The 23,239-nt window shown below is 38.1% G+C and overlaps 1 protein-coding gene across 1 annotated transcript in view; it reads right to left on the bottom strand.

The window, feature by feature from the left end:
• Positions 1–23,239, bottom strand: part of LOC112984511 (potassium voltage-gated channel subfamily KQT member 1-like) — a 498,975-nt gene that overhangs the window by 202,534 nt on the left and 273,202 nt on the right. Inside the window, exons 13-15 of the mRNA XM_064517311.1 lie at positions 11,925–12,000; positions 8,297–8,391; positions 7,260–7,300 (exon numbers count right to left, since the gene is read on the bottom strand). Coding sequence (XP_064373381.1) covers positions 7,260–7,300; positions 8,297–8,391; positions 11,925–12,000 — 212 coding nt within the window. The remainder of the gene's footprint in view (positions 1–7,259; positions 7,301–8,296; positions 8,392–11,924; positions 12,001–23,239) is intronic.

The raw sequence follows: 23,239 nt of genomic DNA on the forward strand, positions 1-23,239 counted from the left end.
ACTCCCTCCCCCTGCAAAAAACAGAACCAAAACCTGCTAAGCACTTTTTTTTTTTTTTTTTAAGAATATGTTTCTCACCATCTCTAATGACATCCTTCACATATTCACCGAGAGATCTAAAAACAACCAAACCAAATTAATAATACTTTTTACTTTAGCTATTCTAGAACGAGACATGGAGCAGAAAACAAGAGAGCAGGAAGCAGACAAGCAGTAAGAAGCTATTTTGTAGCATGCGGCACCCCTACCAGAGGACATGAAAAGCATGATGTACATGCATGTAACTGTGCTACATCCACCCCTTTACTGGCATGCATGCTGTATAAGTCACAAAAGGCTGTACTCTTTCCCACTTACTAGCCTCCATTTAAATCAGCATTCAGCTCCAATTTACAAGCATTTTCCTCTAATAAAGGATGTCTTTAGTAAACAGGCTTTATATTCGATGTGCTGAGTGTTGTGGTAAGGAGGGTGGGCAGAAGTTCAGATAACATTGCTCTAATACATTTGATTTCTATCTCATGTTTACACCTTCTTTCTTGAGTCTTTTCAAGATACAGGATTTTAGACTTCCTACATTGGCTTATTTGTTTTTTAGATAGTTGAAAAGATTAAATGGCTAACTATAGATCTGAAATGTCTTAATTTTTAGGTTCTTTACTTCCCAAAATAACTTTTTTTAGTACTGATTTTTGTTTGTTCTTTGTGTTGGTCTGCAATAAAACAGACTGGCTAAGCAATCTGATAACAGTGTACAAACACAAACAAAGCATTCATGATCATCATAAAAGAAACTACACTTAGATATAACAGGATGAATAAACATACAGACAAATTTTAGCTCAGCAGAAAACCTCCCTGAAAATCCTGAAACCAGCATGTATCACATGGTTGGTATGATATAAAACCTTAATTTTGTATATTTAGATTTGAACCAGGTAAAATACTAGTATATGAAAAATAGGTATTATACTTAAGGAGACTGAATAGTTCTTGAGTCCTCTAGTCCACTTGTCTTGGCTAATACATAAATTTTTTCCCTGAAGGCCTACACTTTCCTGCATATACATACTATGCTACTTTCAAAACAACATGATCCTGTATTTATTTCCTAGTATTTTCACACAGGTGAGGCATCTCCTTTTCTAATGATCATCATGAGATGCCTCTTGTCTAAAATTTTAAAACTAAATAATCCCATTAGTTGAGAAAACAAGAAAGGTCATCCCAAATCATTTCCCCAAATGGAAGCACATGAAATAAACGACATATTACTGGTTATTCAGTTTTGTTTTCTTTTACGAAAGAATAGCAATTGTAATCTGAAATGAGTTTGAGGAAAAGAGCAAATCAAATGAGGGACAGCACCATAATCTTAATTTTTTTACTCAATTACTGTGTTCCATCTCATCAGAATATATGAAACGTTTAAGAAAACAGATTTTTTCTTTGGTTAGAAAAAAATACTAATGGCGAACATTAAGACAGCGAATGAATTGTTACCAGATGGTCTGAAAATGATAAAAGCTGGAAATGATCTGCTTTACTTTTACAGAGCAAGAGACCTTGCTTGATTTTTAATTTTACGATGTATACACCTAGAAATACGCTAACTCAAAATGTTCTAAAATCTATTTGAAAACTTTTTCTTCTTCTTTTTTTTTTAAAAAAAAACAGAAAATGAAGAATTTGAGCTTTGTGACCCTAGGATATTCCAGATTGCTAAAGACATCTCAAAACCTCAGGAAATTATATCAAGTACAGGATTGGGACTACAGGAAGTGGGATGGTGTAAGAGATACCACTACCTTCCTGTGTCTAACTTGATGCAACTGAGTCCTCCTGGATCTGTATTTGTTCTGATTCTGTAAAAACTCTGTGTAGGCAAAACTGTGATGAGCTTATGGCAAAATCTAGGTTTCTGTGTTTATAAGGTGGGTGTTCTTCTCCAAACATGTCAAGATTGCCTTTTTAAACCTAGAGCCCATAAAATAGCAAACAATAAAGTTGCCTTAAGTATCATGACTTTTGATTGAGTCTCTTTTCTTGTCAGCCAGAGCCCTTTAAAACTGATAGGCAGGAGGGATTAAAAAGATGGAATACTTAAATCCTACATCAAGCTTTTTTGATTTCTCTTGGGCAGCCTAAAAAAAAAGTATAAAGATTAAACCACCAAAATATTTTTAGGTTAGAAGGCTATACTGTAACATAGAAAACTGTGTGATAAACTTAACTTTTCCATGGTGAAGCTTCTACAGTATACAGTGAAAGTATGAATTTCTAGTTTTTTCAAGTTGCAAAATTCTAGCTGCCATCACAGTGAGTAACTTGCCAAGTTAAAGAGGTACAACCATCTTTCAATAAACAAAACAATCCTAAACAGGAGGTCACTCTGCCTATCTGTTTCATTTACCCAGCCTTTGAGATGACACAGCTTGCTCAAGCAGTACATGAGGAATAATATAATCAATTTGCTAAAGAGAAGCCATAAACACTGAATCCACTATGAACTACATCACATTTCTGCACTTTCATCAGAAGGTGCTGATGGCAGCATTTAGTCACACAATCAGAACAGTAGTTATAAAACAACTAATACAGCAAATGCAATATAAAATATAAGTTTATTTAGTAGCTTTTTATCAAGAATGAAATTCACCGCTGTGAGGAAGACCCAGACAAGCAGCAAATTAGCTTTTATTAGGTTCCAGGCCCTCAAAGTGGAATAGATGTGATATTCCTCTCTTTGCATTGAGGTGGACTATCCCCAGGAACAAAAACAACTTTCAGAGACAAGACTGTGAACAGCTGACAGCTACAGAAAATGTGCTTGCTCCTAAGAGTTTTTATTTTTGACCATGTTCCCTTTGATATTGTCTGCAGAAGGGATGGAATAAACCAGTTCCTGCAGAAATGTGGATATCTCTCATTTGAAATATTAATCCACCTTTAAAAATAAAATTAAACAAAGTATATTTATGATGCTTTAAAAGATATTATGGCACAGTTTTTCCTTACTGGCTGGGAAGGCAAGAGCATCAAAAAGCTTAGGTGGCATTTAACAGAAATAAAGCAAACAATGGAACTGCCAAAAATTTTACGAGAAAGCCTTTTTCTCCAGAGATTCCTACCTGTGTTCTGTAGACACAGGAGGTTCAGAGGAACTGCTGATAAACGTCAGTCCTTTGAATATTTTTCTGAACCCAGACACTGGATCTTTTGTTTTATCTTGGCATTATTCTTCATCTCTGTCCCTGAAAAGCTATAGCAAGTCTCAAAAATTGCATTCAAAAGCAATTAACTCCATCAGGTGTAGTGAAGGTCAAGTATGACACTATTCTTATTTGTATCTTCACATAAGTGTTTGCTTTGTTAATTCTAGAAATTTTATTAACACATACTTTGCCTCTATGCTAAAAGTTTCAATTATTATGGGGCCTGTTTACTATTAGGGAAATCTGTTTCATTTTACAGACTTGTTTGTATTATGTGGAGCACTTACACAAACTTTCAATGAAACTAAGCCACAGAGTGTATAAATCACTGACAAAACGGGATGGAACTCTTGGAAAATTTATTCATTATCTTTTTAACTTTTTAAAATACATTTCAGTACATAAATACACTTCAATACATAAAAAGTTTCAAATGAAGCTACTTGGAGCCAGGACCAAAAAAAGCAAGAAGGGCTGATTCTTCATAAAATGTGTATGTGCAAGTTAAATCAAGAATCTTCCTGCCCCAGGATACTAAGGAAGTCAAAAGTCTACATGTGATCCAGAGGAAAACAGGCAAGCTCGTTGAAGAAAAATCAGCAAGGGCTACTAAATTCACAGAAACCATGTCAGGAAGTCTCTGATTTGCAAATAGTTGGAAGCTAACAGGAAGGTTAGACCCTTTTGCATGCCCTTTTCTTCTACATTTCCCAAAGCACCTTGCTTTTGGTTCCATCAGAGGCAGGACTGCCGTGACCCAGCATGGTTGTTCCTATGTCCTTGTATCTTAATCTTGTTTTAAAACTTCTTTCAGTGCTTTTTATCTTTCAGAAGCTGACTAAATAATAATCTCTTCCAGTGAATTCAGATTCTGGATCTTTTATGACACCATTTACTTTTGAAATGTAATACTATAGACACACTGTAATTACTTCATATAATATTATCAAAGTTGACAACAGGGTTTCAGTAACAGACTGATCCAAAACTCATCGGGGTCACTGGTCATTCCCACTCATTTCAACAGGCTTGGAATAAGACCCTAAGATTCTTTGACTAGAGTATAATAAAACAGAAAAAAAGGAGCTGGAAAGGAAAATTCTTCCCATTTTTCTCCTTGGTGGTTTGATTTTCTTTGCATTGTCATTTCTCTTTTGCTTGCCATCAATACAAAAATAACACAGTCTGGAGGAAACACCCATAGTGCTTATAAGTGAAGTTTTCAGCAATGTCTTTGAACTGGAAAAATATATCATATTGAAAATATATTTTTGATGTAGAATTGGCTATCCATTCTGAGAAACACCCAGGAAGAAGGGCAGTGCAACAGTGCGTTACCACCCAAAATGGACCAATACAATAACCATTGATTATTGGTGGGCTGGATAATACCAGGAATAATTATGAAGTAACTCTAGTTTTAGTTCTGCAAGCCATTTATCTGGAACCACTTATCTTATTCTTGGATTTGTGGAGGGTTTAGATAAAGTAACTACTAGATCAAATTACTTCTGGTTTTGGTCTTGCAAACCCAGAACAGAGCTTACCAGGTTTTGCAGCCCTAAGAGCCATTTTACCTGTTCCAGTCAGTATTCTGTCCATTTGAGGGCAGAGACATATGACTTTGCAAGAGGTATAACTCCATAGAATTGCCATGCTGTGGAGGCAGACATCATTCCCAGCAGTGCCACCTTGTTTTTGCATCTGATAGAGCCAACTCAAAGCAGCTATCCAGGAGTGATGCTGTTGCAAGAAGACTAACAGGGAAAGCTAGTTATTTCATAGAGATGCTGTGTTCTTCTCCAGCGCACAGTATATTGTTTTTCCAGAGATCTCCAAAGTCCTTAGATGCTCTCCCCAATAAAATTTTGCATCATAAAGAATTCTGAAGATGAGCCTACCCCAACTTACATGTGGAAGCCAGTGCTTTTTTCCCAAATATAAAGTCCAAGCTAAAAAAAAGAGTGCTAAAAAGCTTGTGGCAGACTTTGAGTTGAACTTTTCTTTTCATCATCTGGGGCTATATTTGTAGCCTGTCTCTCTAGGACCTAGCTGATGCAAAGAGTTCTGCTGTGTAACCTCAGGCCTACAGGCAGTTCCTTCACATAGCTTCTGTTCTTTGGTGTTCTAGCATAGGCTTTGTACATGGATTGCCCTGGGCTGAATCTATGACAGCTCGCAGACACAGGGCCCTGCCTCAGTAACTCACAGCTCTGTTCAACATGTGAACACTTTGAACACATGCGCAAATCCATAGACCGTCCTCCCAAACCTTTTTGACCTAAGATATGGCGACTAAACTTCTTGAACATCTTCAGCACAATCTGATTCCGAATTAGACATGGAGAACATTCAGCTCCCCCGAACTGCTAGGAACATTACTTTCCAGTTAGTGTCTTTGCAGTTAAACGCCTCTGTGCCCCACTTCTGAAACAAGAAGCTGTTTCACTAAAAATGCTTCAAACACCAGTGCTTTTGAGCACAAATTGCAGTTCTAATTTAGTAATGTTAAATTCAAAATAAAACAATACACGCTTAAAGGTACAGCAAAACTTTCCCATAAATGTAGCTTGTGCCGGTCACAATGTGGAATGAATTCGCAAGCATAAGTACTTATAGAAGATGTACTCAAGCTGACTGATTATTTTCCTGTGGTCCCAAACCAGCTCAGCTACTGGGAAGGGGTTTGTACCACTTAGTCTTTTTTGTGGCAATCATATGTTAAAAGTTCACTCTGTTTTGAGAGACATCCCTTGTTCTCATGGCATAAACTGTTTAAACCACTGGTAGTATGGAGACATTTTTAAAGGTTTTGAAACAACTTTGGCACCCCTTGACTCTCAGTTACATCTATGCCTATAAGTATTTAAAGTGGGGGGGATACAGGACTTCAGCTCCTAAGTGATTTTTGAGCTTTTAGGGACACAGACTCAGATGGGGTCTTTGGAAACTTCAGGTCAATCTCTCACTGTAACAAATGATGGCTCCTTCCAATAGCTCCCCATAGAAGCACTCAGGTTTCTGACCTCCGTGATTCTCACTGGAAGGTTGCCCCAGAATCTCACTGCTCTGAACTGGAGGAACTTTCCTCCAGTCTTTAGCCTAAATGTATTTATGGCCAGCTCACAGCCATTTGTTCTTCTGCCTGACTTTCCTTTCTGTTACATATTTCTTTTCCCTCACGCACAATTACTCCCCTTTCCAGCCCTTTGTTTTGCTAGGTTAAAAGAGGCAAACTTTTGCTTCTCACTTATAGAACATGTATTTCTTCCCTATTTCTGTTCCAGTTAGTCTTTCATAAACCTATATAATCAGGATTTTGCACAATACTCCACATAAGATCTTACCTGAGTCTTGCGCAATGACATGTATACTTTCCTGTATGTCTTGAAAATCTCTCTCCTGATCCAAGGATCAGACTAATTTTTTCATGGATACATCACAGCAATTGCTTACATTCAATTAGCATTTGTTCACAATTAATTAGCATACCAAGCCTTTCTTTTTCTCAGACATGCCAGACTGTTGACCCCTACTAGCATGTAGGAGATTTTTTTTATTAGTTTCCCTGCACATGACCTTGCATTTTTTTATGACCGAATTTCATAGCACTTCTATCACTCTAGCTTTCAAGGTCATTCAGTTCTTCCTGAATGTTATCCTTGATCTTCCCTTGGGCTTTTCAGAACTTAAATTCCTAGGTTGCTCACAAAAAAAAAAGAAATATTTTTAAGTGGAATCAACATGTATTCTAACCCCAGCTCAAAAGATTTAGAAGGAATATTTTTATGGAAAATTTTCTGGTAAGCTGTTTGCAGGTCATCACATGCTGATACACATTTTTAACAGTTATTCTCAATTTCCGTTTACCTCACTACCACCTGAATGCAAGGAATTTATCTTTCCACAGCTATTCCAAGACCTATTAACAGAATTACATATTCATTTATAATTGGCTGTATTATAAATCTACTTTACTGTAGCTGCAGGTATTTTCAGCAAGTTGTGAAACTAATCATTTCATATAAAATATAGTCACGATACCTGGGAGGAAAAGGCCTGGCTTTCCCAAGGAATGGTCCAATCTGAAAAGCAAATGGAGAATTACAAGCAATGGAATTACCAAACAACGTAGAGTCGATTGCTGGGAAGAGTATAGACGCATAATTTACATGAGAATTTACAGTAGCTTTAAACCCAAAACAAAACAGGTAAAAACTTTAGGCTGGCATCATTTACTGCATATAAATACAGCCAGCACTTTGATCCTTTATAGTTTTTTTTCTAGAATCAAACCATATTATTACTGCTGTTTTCATGGGTACTGGTATTTTATTTCCTTGATTTTCATGTTTTAATTAAAACATAGTTGTCCTGTAGCATATGTAATCTAATAACAAGACTATACGAGCAGAATGGCTTCTTAATAACATTTGCAACTGTTCTTTGAATCACATGCAGGCAGATTTAATATCTCAAAATGTTGACACACTAGATTCCATTCAATAGGATTTTTTTTCCTCTTCATTTAAGGGCCAGAGAGTTCAACCTGGTGTCCTGGTCCACAGTGTTAATTTGTAAAGAGAAAAGCACTTTGTGCTGAAAGAAAGGAGTATACTCTTGTGGCTCAATATTTCAGTGGCAATCCCCAAACTCGGAGAAAGTATGTGCAAGGAGGAATGTGGGAGGGGAAAAACTCCAGATAGAGAGGGGAGCACAAGTGAAACAGATTTCTCTCAACTGTGCAGAACCACAGAGAGGGGACAGAAAAGAAAATCATTATTTGAAAAGCTTTTCTTTTCTAAGAACAAGGCAGAAAAGCTCACTGCAAACTATAAACTTCACAATATTTACCTTAGCTTCTTCTAATTTCACTTGGAGGAAGAATGGGGGAGGATAAACAATAATTGTAATCTCAGTCATAAAAAGGGTTAAAATTGACTCTAAGTTAAATCCTCTGGATATTGTGCTCCCTGTTGTGCTTGCAATTTTGGACAATTACTGTTCATTAAGTATACATCTCTCCTAAACCCAGCTGGCACCAGAGAAATCAAATATTTCAGGAGATAGACAGGGCCTACCTTCTTTGAAGTTCTTTTATCCGAACCATCATATTGAGGTGTCCTTGCGAATACTGTTCAATCACATCTCGAACGTCATACGGTTTCCGAGCTTGCTGTGAAAGCAGTCATACAAGAGATTGAAAGGTAAGTTTAGTTTAAACTTGATTATTTATTTCAGACAGACCTTCATTCTATTTTTTATGTTTCAGAGGTCATTTGGTTGCCATTTTACAATGGTCTTCGCAATGAATAAAAATATGTAGGCATTGTAGGAGTGCATATTTATCATGGAGATGGAGCCAAGTGATCCCCATTACTGTCAGTTAGAGTCATGTCCTTGTATTACTTCAAACTGAGCAAAATATTAGACCTGCACAGTCTATTTAAAACACATAAAACCAAGATATATAATTTATCTAAGACTACCATGTGTGATATCTCTTAGCTCATGCCAAAATCATGTGCTAATCATAATGTCAGAGTACAGAACCACAGAGACAGGCCCAATTCATAACACTTGGATCTAGAAAAAAATGCCTCTGAAGACTAAAGATGTCTGGTGATAGGAATATTATTGCTTAAAAAACTGACAGGACAGCTGCTTTGCATAAGTATGAACACAGCTGTATGCAGATTTTGTTTGGAGTGTTTTGTCTTTCATGATACCTATTAGGTCAGAAAAAAGGTACAATTCAAGTTAATAAGAAGAAAAGATAAAAAATGGAAAGGAGCTAAAAATGTGCCATTTGCCTGGCTTTATTCCCATTCTGATGAGAATACAGATGCCAAACTCCAGATGCCAAACTCCAGTTTCTTGCTGTAATGACTAAGGCAGAATTTAAAAACAGTCTGGAAAATTTGCATAAAATGATCTGATTATAAATAGTCTACCATGAGAAAATAATATAAAATAAAAATAACAGGGGGTGGGGGGAAATGTAAATGAGGTCCTTCTGAAAACACCAGCATTTTCAGAGCTGTACCAAACTGTATGGGAAATATGGGGCAAGATGTCTCCTTCTTGGCTCCGACTCAAGAAAAGAAGAGAAAGAAGAAGAAGAAGAAGAAAAAAGAAAGGTAAACTGCAAATCTAGTAATTGGAAATTACTGAAAACAGCTCATTAGTCATCTTGTTGTCTGTTTCCACTCTGTCAGGGCTTCAGCCAGAGCCATTAGCATGCACTGCTGCACACATGCATTGAACACCTACAGTATGTGCTGGAGTCATGCTTGGAAGGCAGCCACAGGATCCTAGAAATTTCAAATGAAAGCATGGGACTGGAATGGAAACAAATCCAGTGAAATGAATGAAGAAGCAAAAGCTCTTCATGAAAAAATGCCTTCCTTGAGCTCAGCCGTCAGCACCTACCTGCATTATACTTTCCGCAGAGTTCATGGTTTTGGTGGTGTGTGTGCATTTGTGTGTATTTGTCAGAAGAGACACTTTGAGGGGAGGAAAGTTTCAGCTTTCAGTTTATAGCCTTTTTTTTGCCTTCCCCAGCTTCACTTGCAGACGCTGACACATCACTATTTCTGGCCAGAAAAGCAGCCTATTGTCTTCGCCCAGAGAAACAGTGCCAGTATCACTCTTTAGATTGACTAGCAGGGGTGCTTTGAGAGCGTTTTGGCTAAATCCTCTGTCCTTTCCTTTGGACACTCTCTATTTAAACACGATGCATGGCGCAGAGCCTAGATGTGCTAGGGATTTTTCCCTGCCTCCCTCCCCTCTTCCCCATGGGCTACTACGTGCATAATTAGTTCTACTCATTCCCAGTAAAATTTCCTTTCTCCCTTTAAAAAAGTCTCCATCTATTATCCTTTCTACCAAACCATCCACCCTGAATTCTTCTGTTGCAAAGTACTGTACACTGCAGCCTGTGTCCTCTCTAATGCATAGCAAAAATATCCTTCCAACTCTCTCCATTTTTCTTTCCCCCTTTCCCATAAACCTTTCTACCCAAACATCTTATGTCCTGCCAAACTTTGGCACAATCTCCACAAGTGTGTCTGAACTTAATGCAATCTCTTGTCCTGTATTTTTTTTTGAGAAATACTAGGATGCACAATACAACTCAGGGAGGGATGTAATGGACTTCCAGGGAGGTTTGATGAATGCAGAACTTGATGAACTTATTTAATTCTCAGTCTGCCCAATTCTTTTTCCCCAAATACATCCAAAATCCTTGGTTGCTTAGGCTCAGCATTCTACATCCAGAGTGTTCAGTGCTCCTAAGGCAAAACTCAGAATAACATCCTGGCTTTGAACTTCATCATGAACACCAGCTTACAGAATCCTTTCCATAAACTGATCGAGTTCAGTTTTTAAAGTCTGGCATTATTGCTTTTGGATAACTGCTCCAGAATATCGGTTCTCTGATGTTTAGAAATCTGATTTTCATCCCAACTCATTCATATACTGATTTTGTTTTCCAGCAGTGGTGTCTTTTAGTTTTTTTTTTTTCTTTTTCATTCCGAATGATATTTACCCTTCTGATACAGTTAGAAGTCATTTAATTCTGGTAATCCGTCATTTGCTGAGTTAACAAACCAAGTTCTCCTAGTCTTCTCTCATAAGATAAGGTCTTCTGAAGATACATTTTTCACATGAGCTTGGGAAATGTCTCTGCTATACTGTCAGCCCTAATTCATTTGTCTGAGCACTGCAAGATTATTTCAGATTTCTATCCCTTGCAGTTCAGTGCTCAGTTCAAGCCAAACTTGCTTGAAATTTGGTCTCTTGATTTATCTTTTTAAACCTCTTCAAAAACACAATGAAAACTGATTAACTTGCAGTGGAGGTGCTTGGACGAAAAAGCACGAACCTTCACATGGAAGTAACGGGTGTTTCAAAAATCAGGCCAGGAGTTAATTGGTCACTTCCATGACATCGCCAGCACATGGGTGACGACGATGACGATCATACCAGAAACACATTCCAAAAAAGTTTTATCACAGTGAGCCTTAGTAGGCAGTCAAAAGAAGTCAGTTTTTCCAGTGTAGCAGAAATACTTTGGGCACTTTGCAATCTGATTGAGAAATTTGACTTGAGACTTCATAAAGAGAGCAAATTTCCAGAGAGCAGATGCGCCACAGTTTCTGAAAATAAAGCCCATCTATGAGGTATCAAGATGGGAAATCAGTGTGGAAAAATGGACCACAAATGTGAAAGTAACTTTACACAGCAAACTGCTGATCAGTTAGGTCTATTGTTACATAAGCCATGCAGAGCAAAAAATCAGTAGAACATTTTCTCATCGGTTGTTAGATAATCAATGTAGACAGTAACAGTATTTTAGCAGACATTCCAACAAAATCTTTTCTTCTTTTCTTCTAGTAGATGGTCAAGATGATTATATATTGGTCAGTATAGTTAAAAAAGAAAAAAAAGTAGAATAAAAGAGAAGCGAAAAAATAACTGCTGACTACAAATTCAGAATATTTGCATATCATACTATACCCATGGACAGTTGATAGTTTTGCACTCACTATGAAAAACACCATACAGGGTAGGTATGAAGCTTGGAGCCTAAGTAGTACCTATGACGTATTACAACCAAATGCTCAAGGACAAGTTCACTCCCAGAGCACTTTCAACATCCTACACTTAAGCTTACGAATTGTACTTATTGTTAACAGTGCTGCTTACCTGAAATTTTCTTTTGGCTACGAAATATTGCATTCTTCTGATTACTTTTACAGCTGTTTGATGTGCTTCAGTTAATCTGCCAAGAAAGACAAACACAGATATGCACCAATGAAAAAAAGAAAAAATCAGAGTAGGAAAAAATATCTTAATGGAAGATGTTGACTCTAAGCACCAAAAACTACAAATATGTTATATGTCTACAGTGCAAAATTGTGGCATCAAACACTTGCATGCATGTTTTGTTCTGCTGCTTTACCCTCTTGTGGCTCTAAGTATAAAAAATTGATAAGAGAGACAGTGGAAGCAGGTGTACAAAGATAATACGTGTGGAGGGGATTAGAAAGGATTACTGTCAGTGCATACAACTGGCATCAGTTTGAAGAATGTGAAATGTTTTTAGAACCATGACTGCATTCTTTATTTTGCTTTTATTGAGTGGTTGCCCATGAGCTCCATTGCACAGAAATTAAGTCCTTTGAAAACTGCTTTGATTCTCTGGGAAGGAAAGAAAAATTAAAGTATCACATTTAAAAAATATAAACTTAACACAACACACCCTTTTGGCACATCTGTGTGTGCACATGTGATTGCAGTGGTACTTCGACACAGAATGGAACGTATTCTAACTTAAACTAGTTTATCAATATCATTTCCCACAGAGGATACTGTATTTGCACAGCACCAGTTGTGCCACTTGGCTGGCAACGAGGAACAGTCTACCAGGAGATTAATTACCACACCCACTTCTTTGTGGCAAATTTTGGGGGAGGTAGAGAGGAAGCATGAATGTGGCAATTACGAGAACAAGTATTTTGTTTAAGGACTAACTTCTTCCCAATGGACTTGTTCATTCATTCAAAATGAATGAACTAAGGAAAATAAAATTTTCCTTTTAAGGAAAAAAAACTGTTATGAAAGTCAATGTTCTTTGACATGTGATGATAAACCTAGGAAAACTCGCCAGCAATTTTCTCTAGTCTCCTGAAAACACAATCTGTTGCCTTTTCCCAGTGTATCTAAGTGGGGAAAGGAAGTGGTGGCCAGGCCACCTACTTGGATATCACAGTTTAGAGATAAAGGCTTTAAAAAGTGGAATGATTATAGTGCATTATATCAAAGTGAAGTAAATAAAAGCTAAATAAACAAGGACTGTAGTTAAGAACTAGCACCATTTTTCATTTGTATAATTTCTCTCTGATAAAATTAGTGTTTCTGATTGGGTGAGATACCACAGTCACAGGAACAGTTTTTTTAAAATAAGCTTTCAGACTCATTTATTATTAAACACAGGCACAAAATATGTGTGAAACAGGCATCTCTACCACACAAATCCTCACGCTTCACATAGTTTTCTGTGTTCATGCACATATCTATATATATACACACACACGCAAACACACAGAAGACGCCACAGAGTGAGCAGGATTCAAAAACTTGTTGTATACCATCACCAGCATTGTTAAGTACCAAGCTTTGCATTTGTGTAAGCCCATCAAAGGGATTTCAGAAGTGTCACTGACAGCCTACCAGTAGTTTAGCCTACAGGACCTGCATTATGTTTAAAGAAAAGCACTCAGCTTGACACCCAGGACCCCAGCTGAGATCGTATGGCTGCTGCCTAGAATGGAGACAACATTCTACCTAAAATGGCATATATATGTATATATATTTATTTATTTGTATTTATAACTTGAGAAGAATTACAACTTAAGGTTTAAAGTTTGGCCTACCTGCTTTATCTGCCGTTAAAGATAAGGTCTGAAATTATCCTCTAGCTCTGAGTGATTTGAAACTTTTTATATGCCCTTACGAAGTTTTTCTAGGGTAATCCATAGGAAATAGTTCACTCATTGTTTAAGCAGTCTCAAATAGATAATCCAACAGAAGTCACAAATAGAAACAAACCAAGGCAGTCCTTTACTCCTAATTCCCCTGCTTCAGTGGAAATCTGGTCCCTACAGCACTTTCTCTAATGTGTTGTCAAGTTTAAGTGTCCCAGTCCATGAGGAAGCTGACACACTGTTAACTGACCTCATTTCTAGGAACAAAATTGTGTGCTTGTGAAATACAGCAAAAGAAATTACTGGACTGTAATTCAAAAGCATTTGATATTGGCCTGATTCTGTTCCGCCTGGCAAAATTCACACTAATTTCACTGGGAGCTAATTCTGAAAAAGGGCTAAGTTACTGTTCACATTTATTACTTGCTGCTATTAAACTGAAGGGCATAAATACATAAATCCTAACTTCAGTGGAGAAAAAGCAGCATGAAAAGGTGCAAATCCATAGATTGAGATATGTAGATATGTTATCTTAATTGCCTCAATAAATCCATAAGGGGTATAGTGTCTCTAGATGGCAGAGATTAACTGGCAGATGAGTTAAACTCCCTACTCTGTGTACTAGGAAGACCTACCCTCTCAACAGGGGGTTGCAGCAGTGTGGCTAACTGTGACTCTAAACATTTTCAGTGTTTTTAGGTGATTTTCATAGGTTCCTAGCACTTAAGTGTGGAATAGATAATCACATCTTTTACTAGCCATGTTACAGTTATCCCTATATTTATCCTAATACATTTGTCCTGATAATGTTTATATTTAGCCCAATAACTTGGATTAGGCAAAACAATTTCAGTCTTGAGGTTGTCAGGCTGTTTCGTGCCACAAACATACAACCAAAGGGAACAAAAGGCCAGTGATGCTTCAGGTCAGGCTTTAGCAATGTTCAATGGAAACACAGTACTGCTTGCAGTGACTCTCCTAGATATTTTGGGATAAGCAACCCATGAAACAACAATCTGGGTCAATCCAGGGGGTTTGTGGTGGTCACCATACCCGCACTCCCCATAGCACTCTACTGCCAGCAGACGCCAAGGGGCAGATCTTCACAGGTGTTGTGGTGCCAGACTCCCACAGAGGTGAGTATTTAACTGCTTACATAGGACCTGAGTGCTCGATGTAAGCAGGAATATGGGTGGGTGGGTGGCCAGCACCCGGTCACTACAAAAGCCTCCCAGCACTCCTGCCTCTATGCAGCAGAGGGCAGTGGCACACACATACTAGCAGATCTTCTCCAGCACACTAAAACGTGATTTTAAATTGTTTAAGCAGTTTTACCCACAAAACCAAGCAGGATCTCTCACCCTCATTAAGGATGGGGTCCATGCTGAGATGTGTTGTCACCATTGCGTATTTTATTCAAAAGAGTTTTATCAATTGAAAATCATGCACTTCCCTTGCCTTTTAATCTAAACAACAGCTAAGGGTTTTTTTTGAAGCTTTCCCCCAAAAGACCACAAAGGAGAACAAAATCAAATTTCAGCAGAAGTGATCAGGTCTTTGGAAAGTTATGAGCACATAAAAAAAATTAATAATGGACGCTTGTAACATCTGTAACTATAATGGATACTACGAAATGTCTACTGAAATAACATGTACTTGGATCCATAAATGATACTGACATCATCTCAAGCTATTTCTACAAGCAGAACCAAAATCTTGGACCAGTTTGCAAAAAAAGCATGTGTTCTCTGCCTCACTGTTAACTGATTGCTCAGCAGGATGCTCAATTTTAAGGACAGTTAAGGCTACCCTTAAATACAAATGAGCCTTTTCTGATTTGGCTTATGGACTTCTGAGCTGTCATATCACCATGGCAGGACAGGGAAAAAGAGGCTGGGGACTGGGTGGAGGGCCTGGAATGTATATTTTACAAGCAGTCCCCACCCTGATTTGATATTGAGTAATGCTCCACAAGTTATACTAAGGGGTGAAGGAGAAAGGGGCCCCTCTTTGCTGGCTGGCTCACCTTTCCCCTTGCCAGGTTTTGAGCGTGCCCACGTGGCTGCACAGCCTGGCTGGAAGGCAACTGTAGCCCTAGCTTCGGTCCTCTGCTTGTGGCATGGAGAGCACTATAAAAAGTCACTACATTCAGCTTAAAAAAACTTGGACACATTTAAGAATTTTTTTTTTCAACTGAAGAAAGGCAGTAGCCCAAGCCAAAGCAGCCAAACATTTTCAGTTTAAAATAATTCAACCAGAGGAGAAAAGAGAGATGATCAAATCCAAAGCAACTTTGGAAACTATCCACAGGGATTTTTTCATTCTTTTATTTTTATATACCAGTCTGTTTGTTAAAAGCTTGTGTCAGCCAGTTCAAACCTACTTGTTCTTTTTCTTCTTCTCTTGTATGGAGTCCGATAACTTTCAGCTCAATGTTCTTTGGAACAGCCAGGGAATATTTTAAGTGAAAAACTGCTATGTAAATGGATCCTAAACCCAGGCAAAGTTATAATTATTCCAGGTCATTCTGAAGCACAGCGCCAGGGAGTCTCCAAACAAGCCTGTTATCAGTCCGATGCACCTTTCAATCCAGAAGCATTTTTTTTGATTGTTAGAGTTCACTTCACTGCAGAGACCAGAGGAAGGACTTTACATGGCATAGGCTGCAGGATGGCTGCAGATAGGGGAACATGCATTCCAGGCTGATTTTCCTGCCGTTTATTCAGGTGTCATGAATTAGAAGAGTTATTTAGTGTAACTTAACTACTTTGATCATGAACTGTGGAAAATAAAAGCCACTTCAGCAAGGTCAGTTATAGCTCTCTGTCCCAATTTGCAAAACTGGTTTGAAGATATGTATTTACAATGCTTGGATTACTGCTGAGATTCATTCATTTGTAACGTTTTGACTGCTTAGCAGGAAAACACATATAAAGCCATGCTAACTATATTTTAATACCGGTCATTGGATAATGCTGTAACTCCTGCCTAGAGTAACATACAGTATCATCTATTCTGGAGTCATTCACTTGACATTACTTTTTTAAGACAGCACAAATACCAACAAGGTCAGTGATGGCAACTGAAAAATAAAGTAATTATTTGAAAAGCTCAGCCCTCTATCTGCCTTTTTATTTTCCCCACCACATTTCACTAAGCATATTCACTTTCAGGCTCCATTTCTGGGAAGGAACTTTGATTCTCAGCCTACCTTTAATTTTTCTCATGTACAATTACCGCTAATAGGCTGATGTTTTGTTAGCTAAAATATAAAGCAAACCTTAGATAATATTTGTATTGAAAGCATGACCAGAAACCAATACAAAATATGAAACCTTGAGTACTTGTTGTCTACAGATGTGTGCAGCACAGACCTCCCACTATTTTCAGAGGGGAGATTTTTCATTAAGCTGCAGCCGCTCTCTGTTACTGAAGGGCAAAATCTAGCTGAAATGAATACCTCTTATATTCAAAATTAGGTAAAACATGTAGGTATCCTATTGTATGGATAATATGCACCAATAAATTGATGAAGGAGGAGGACAATAGGAAAACAGAAATCATAAAGGACTTAAAAACTAGGAAATCTGTTCTGCAGTTTATTACAGACAGGCACAGCAGTCTGTTCACATGCAGTATGTGGATCTTTTATTGGTGGGGAGAGAACATCAGCAGCATGAAAACCATAAAGAAAAGGAGCTTATTTAATGAATTTTAAATGCTGAGGGAAGTTAAAAAGTCCAAGCATTAAAAAAAATATCTTCCTACCAATAAATTAACATTGCCTTCAGCTAAGCAGAACCAGACAAAGTGAAGAGAAGGTTGCAGCTTGAATCTGAGGTGCAAACACCTGGAAATATTGGGCAATGAGTCCAATTTCGGATCTCACTCCGAGCCAGAAACAGCAGAGTACAACACTGCACAACACAGTATAACAGAAGAGGTTTCCAGTCTTGTAACATTTCATCAAAACCTTGTGAACAGCACATACTGCTGGAGAATTTCCACCACTTACATGATGGAAATTTTATAAGATGCCAGCTGAACTGGAACCTGAGAGAACATTGCAGAAAATGTTGGGACCAGTTTATTTTTGCCTTTATTCCCAATCACAATCCCACCTTAAACCTACTTCATCTCTTTTCCAAGCATACCCTTATCTGAACCTTTTCTTTCCAAGCCCATGTTTGGCTCAAAACTACAAATCAATTAGGACTGGCTTCTCTCTGAACAGAGCGGCCTGGAGGCACATTTGGCTTCACCAGGCTCTGCTGACAGCCCCAATTCATGAAGGGCTGCTCCAAATTGTGCATCTCCCTCCTGACCAGGTACAGTCCCTGGCAAAGAAGAAAAGAGTACAGTAGCAATGTGCTGGTGGGGAGCTGCTTTCTGTTACTTTGCTGAAGATTTCATGGCTTTTGCTATCTTCATCCATCACCATGTACATTGCTGCCTCTGAATTCATTCCAGGACATAGCTGCCTCTGCTTCTGTTTCCCTTTTCCTAAGTGAATGAGAAAGAAAACAGATTTCCTACAGCAATGCTCCCAGGGCTTTGGGCAGGGAAGACAGATAGCACAGGGGCAGGGAAACAATGCAGAGGAGAGACACTGCTGGAAGAGGAAGAGCTAAGACATCATTTATAGGGAGCCACCAGAAAGACAATGTATTGGCAGAAGAAACATCAGTGGGAGAAGCAGCAGTGCAGGGTGTTTTCTTGGTGTTGTCCATGAATAAAAAAAGCAGAGAGCTCCTGAAAATAGTCGGCAGTAGATGTGATTTAATGAGTAAGAAAACTGCTTGAATTTTAGGTTGTTTTTTTTGAATCCCACATAGTTGGAGTTTTCAGTTACAAGTTTGTTCTGTAATATTACGAAGTGGAATTAGGGAGAAAGTGTGTGAGGGAAGTTGTGTTAGTCTCCTGCTAATTAAAATGCATAATTAAAAGGAGTAATTAAGCTTACTACAGAATGTTCTTATGTCTGGGAGCCCAAATGCCCTTGAAAAACAATTCATCTGCTGAACTGTCTCTGAGAACTAAAGTAACCACTGGATATTTTGGTTACATCTTTCCTCTATGGTTTGTTGGCAGCAAAATAAAGGTGCCTGGTCTCTTTTCTGTCATTTTGTTCCTTCCATTCTTCCTGCAGTGTCAGAACAAATAAGATGATGTCATAGGGATGTCTTTTCAGTGTGAAAACACAAACACTGCGAGATTTTTTTTTTTTCCTTCTCCTTGAGTTGAGCAAACTGCTTCTAGAAATTGCCACAATAACTTCCTGCATTGCTGTTGTACCATGACTACTTCTGGTCCCAGGATAGGTGGAATGCTCTTGTCCCCAAGCCAATTCTCATTTGCTTAGAAAACAGACTCTTGCCACAGCTAACTTCTTGGAAGGCAGACAAATCCTTGAAGACAATGACACATTTTTGCCTCACCTATTAAAACAGGCAGTGATCCTATTAGACAAAGGTATTATTTCATTTCTCTCTCCTTAAGACTTGGCCTTTCATCTTTTAAAAAAAACTTTTAAAAAATGCAAATAGAATTGAAAGCCCTGTTAGTTAAAGGCACCAGAGAGAGAGAGCTATCATCAAGCCCAAATACCTCCCAGCAGAGAAGTTTCCTTTCTGGACTCTGAACAGTGTTCACAGCAGTGCAGTGGGAACTAGAATGATACTGTCTTATTCCATGGGCTCTGGTTTACTCACTTTAAAAAATGTTATGATCCAAATCCATGCAGTTTAAGAGTTCATTTTCCTCTTCACTGTATTCAGCATTTACAGGAACAACATAGTGCTGTTAATATACACCAATGATTGAGTGCTGTATTTATGCCTCAATGATGTTCTGTCATGATGCTTGGCAAAGACTGATTCCCTGAAATATCAGTTTGTTTGGGTTCATTAATCTTAATTCCTATCTTGCTTGAATAGAAACTGGATAACAGTCAAGTCAGGGAATAGTTCTGAGAATTAAAACGTCAACGGCTTTTGGGCTGCCCAAGGCTTCACATTTCTTTAAAAAAAAATAAGTAATTAATTAATCTGCACCAAGTAGCAGGGGAGAGACCCTGTGGAACAGAGCAAAATGCTTCTTGTGGTTTTAGAAAACAAAAAACACTGGCTTTTGGCAGGATCTTCCCTTAGCAGCTCTTGTGATTTAGTGGTTTCAGCAGGGGCTGTGGAAACACAACGCCTGGGCTCTAGACTTGATTGATTTAACTGTCCTTTGTCTCTCTGGGTGATCTTGTGCAAGTCTTTTAACCTGTCTATGCTCTAGTTTATATGTCTATAAAGTGAGTGTAAAACCTAACTCATGGAGGTGTCAGGAGGTTTACTTCATTGAGGATTTTAAGGCAGTTAGAGATCTCAGGTGAAGAGGTTTTTTTTTTTTCCAATTTATGGCATGACTCAGCAGAGAAAAGTAAAAACATTATGTCTTTCCCTTAAAGATGATGATAAAAAAGGAAGACCAATCTGCAGGCTTGGGATAAAGAGCCATTCCCCTTTTCCAAAGCAGTCTCCCTTCTCACCATCTAAACTTCTGCTCCCCTTCCCCGAGCACCTGTGCAATCTGAGTGGGAATTAGCTCCTTCTCTACCCAGCAATACAGGAGGCCCACAGCATCTGACACCAAACAGGACCAACAGATCGTGAGTCTGAACTGCTCAATAGTGTAGTGGATTGCATTTCACGCAGCTGCCCTTGCCCTGAGCCAAGAAGACTTGTGTAGGGCTAAAGTAACTTTCCAGAAAGGCCTCTGGCCTTGATATAAAGACCTTTATATACTACTAAGGATTGCCTTATTTTTTATTTAAATTTGCCAGAATTCAGCTTCCAGCCTCCTCTGTCCAACCTGAGTAGCAGCAGTTTTAGCCTTTTCCAGCTCTGTCTTTCTCCCAGAGAATCTCTCTGAGGGATTACAAGGAGCATCTGAAAGCCTAAAACATTTCTATCACTAATATTTTGCCTGTGATTAAAATCATAGTGTCCGTAATTATAGAGATTTTTAATGGAAATGCTTAGACCAGCAGGAATGAAGAATGAATGGGGAGGTCTGTGTGTGGAAGCACCAGAAGGGAAAATGGCAGTAAAAGGATGGCAGGTGCCGATGGCACCTGCATCATCCATCACAGCACATTTACCTGCAGCTTGGTAGGGTGCCCAAACCAGGAACCCAAAGGACGGTGTATAGTAAGGGACAGCCTCCACCTAGGCTGAAGAATTGCAAGAAATCCCGAGTAGCCCACCTGGACACGTCTTGGACATACACATACCTGGAGAGACTATGTGGGCACGTGCATCTTCGTTCTTGTGCCTATGTGGTTCTGCCAGTGTGAATCACTGAAGCTAGCTGTTTTAAAATAAATTCATCTTGTCATCTCATAATGGCTTACATTGAGTTTCGGTACACAGAAATCACCCTACACCTGCAGAAAAGATTCTTGAAAACTAGCTCTCATATTGACTTATTACCTAATTAACTTTAAATCTGCCCTTCAAAGGTCTTGTCAAAGACACATATATTCTCAGAATGGCCTTGCACCTCCCATCACCAAAGTCACAGCACACTTTTAAGTTCCAGCATCCATTTCTAACATCACTTGTGCTAAGAATGAACACTGCTTTGCCATTAGAGGAACTGACATTTCAGAAACAAACAAAAATTATGATATTCCTTTGTTTAAATTTTAGTGTCAATAAACTATTTTGCAGACAACAGTGATCATACTCATAGAACAGCAGAGGAAACTGAGTGGCTACAGATGCTTATCATTTTTCCATATTGTTTCATGTAAGAGCATAAAAAAGGCTTTGACAGTTTTCAACTAATCACAATGTTCTGAACTGTACCTCCAATCAAATTAATTTTTGTTTAACTTCTCCTGCTATTAAATCAAATGAATCCTAGAAAATCTTCAAAGTTTTTTCATGGACAAGCTCCATTTTAAAGAAACTTCTTCCGTTGGAAGTCATCAGTTCTATGGTCACTGAAGGTTATTAGCTAATTAATATCTCATAGGAGCAAAAGATGTCTATATAATATTTAATACATATTCATATGAGATTACTTAATTAACAGAGTAATAGCTATTAGTACTAGTGCTTCAAAGTCTCTCTCTCTCTTTTTTTTTTTTTTAATTGGGCCTTTAGGATGCTGGTAGTATAATCAAAAGTGTTTCTAAATAATTATGCACGCATTTAGGTGGCTAACCACATGAATTGCTGTAATTAGAACACTTAATACCTGCAATTAATTATGTCAGCAATGCTGGAGGCCATTTTTAAGATTTTTTAGATACAGAAATACGTTTAGACAAAAAGAAAAAAATAGATCTTAATTTTATTTGACACATTTCCACTGACTGTTCTCTGACAACACTCTGAAGACTTCTCTTGGAAGTTCTGTTTAACAATGAAATAAAAAATGAGGAAGGTGCTGTCAAGACTCCAACTCAAATGGAATTTCTTTTTTTATCTGAAGAACAGGCATATACATGTCACCTAAACTTAGCTGAGTCTTGTCCTTGAGCATTTGGCTTTATTCTGGATCTGGAGGAACTTACTCTAGAGATGAAGCAGCAGCTTCAATGTTCAGGGACTCAAGCCCAGTATTTCAATGCTCATAAGTGTGAAAAAGGTTATGAGTGACTATCCATTTCAAGCTGAAATAAGAGCATGCTTGTTTTGTTCCAATACACTGCTGATATATGAAAGATTCCCAGTGTCCTCCAGCAAGTCCTCACAACACTGAACTGATTTGATAATGAATTACAGGCTAAGTATTCTAAGAGTTCATAAACCTGTAAACTTCAGCCCCATTCCAAGGAAGCCTGAGACAATTTATCTTTTTGCTTAGAAATTATGCAAAAAGAAATTATGCAAAATCTGGGGTTTGGCATGGATTTGAGGCAAAACCACTTGAAACACTGTAATTTAAACTGAGTTTACTTTGACAATTTCAGTTTGCCCAAACCTGAAACTCAAAGCAAACCTCAGGGCAGAAGTGTAACCCAGAATAGATAGAAATCAACAAACGTTTACACAACACTCAGTGAATCAAAGATACTTAACTTCATATGACATGAAACAGAGGTTGACAAAATGGGAATCTGACAGGAACATTTTTTTAACACAGTTTACATAGTCTGGATTAAACGCAATGACAGTTTGCCTCTCCTGTTACCATTCTTCTCAACCATGAAACCTCAATACTCTTAGCCTCTCCACTTAAAAATCATATCATCCTCACTTCAATATTTTTGTTTGTAATGCACATAGAACATAACACAATTTTTAAGCATCATGCTTAGCTATAGGGGAAGCAAAGACAATCTACCCCAAAACAACTTTGAAGTTGTATTTGCACTGAACAGATTTTTTTTCCCAGATATTTGAATCAGAAGCTACAATGGAAAACAAATCAGTTATCAGCAGAACTGTGGTGGATATATGAAGTCAATGGGTATCACCAGGAACAGATTCTATTAGCTAACTACTATCTGTTAGAGTAATCTAAATGATATGGTAA

This window comes from Dromaius novaehollandiae, chromosome 1 (assembly GCF_036370855.1).
Source record: "Dromaius novaehollandiae isolate bDroNov1 chromosome 1, bDroNov1.hap1, whole genome shotgun sequence".
NCBI lineage: Eukaryota > Metazoa > Chordata > Aves > Casuariiformes > Dromaiidae > Dromaius > Dromaius novaehollandiae.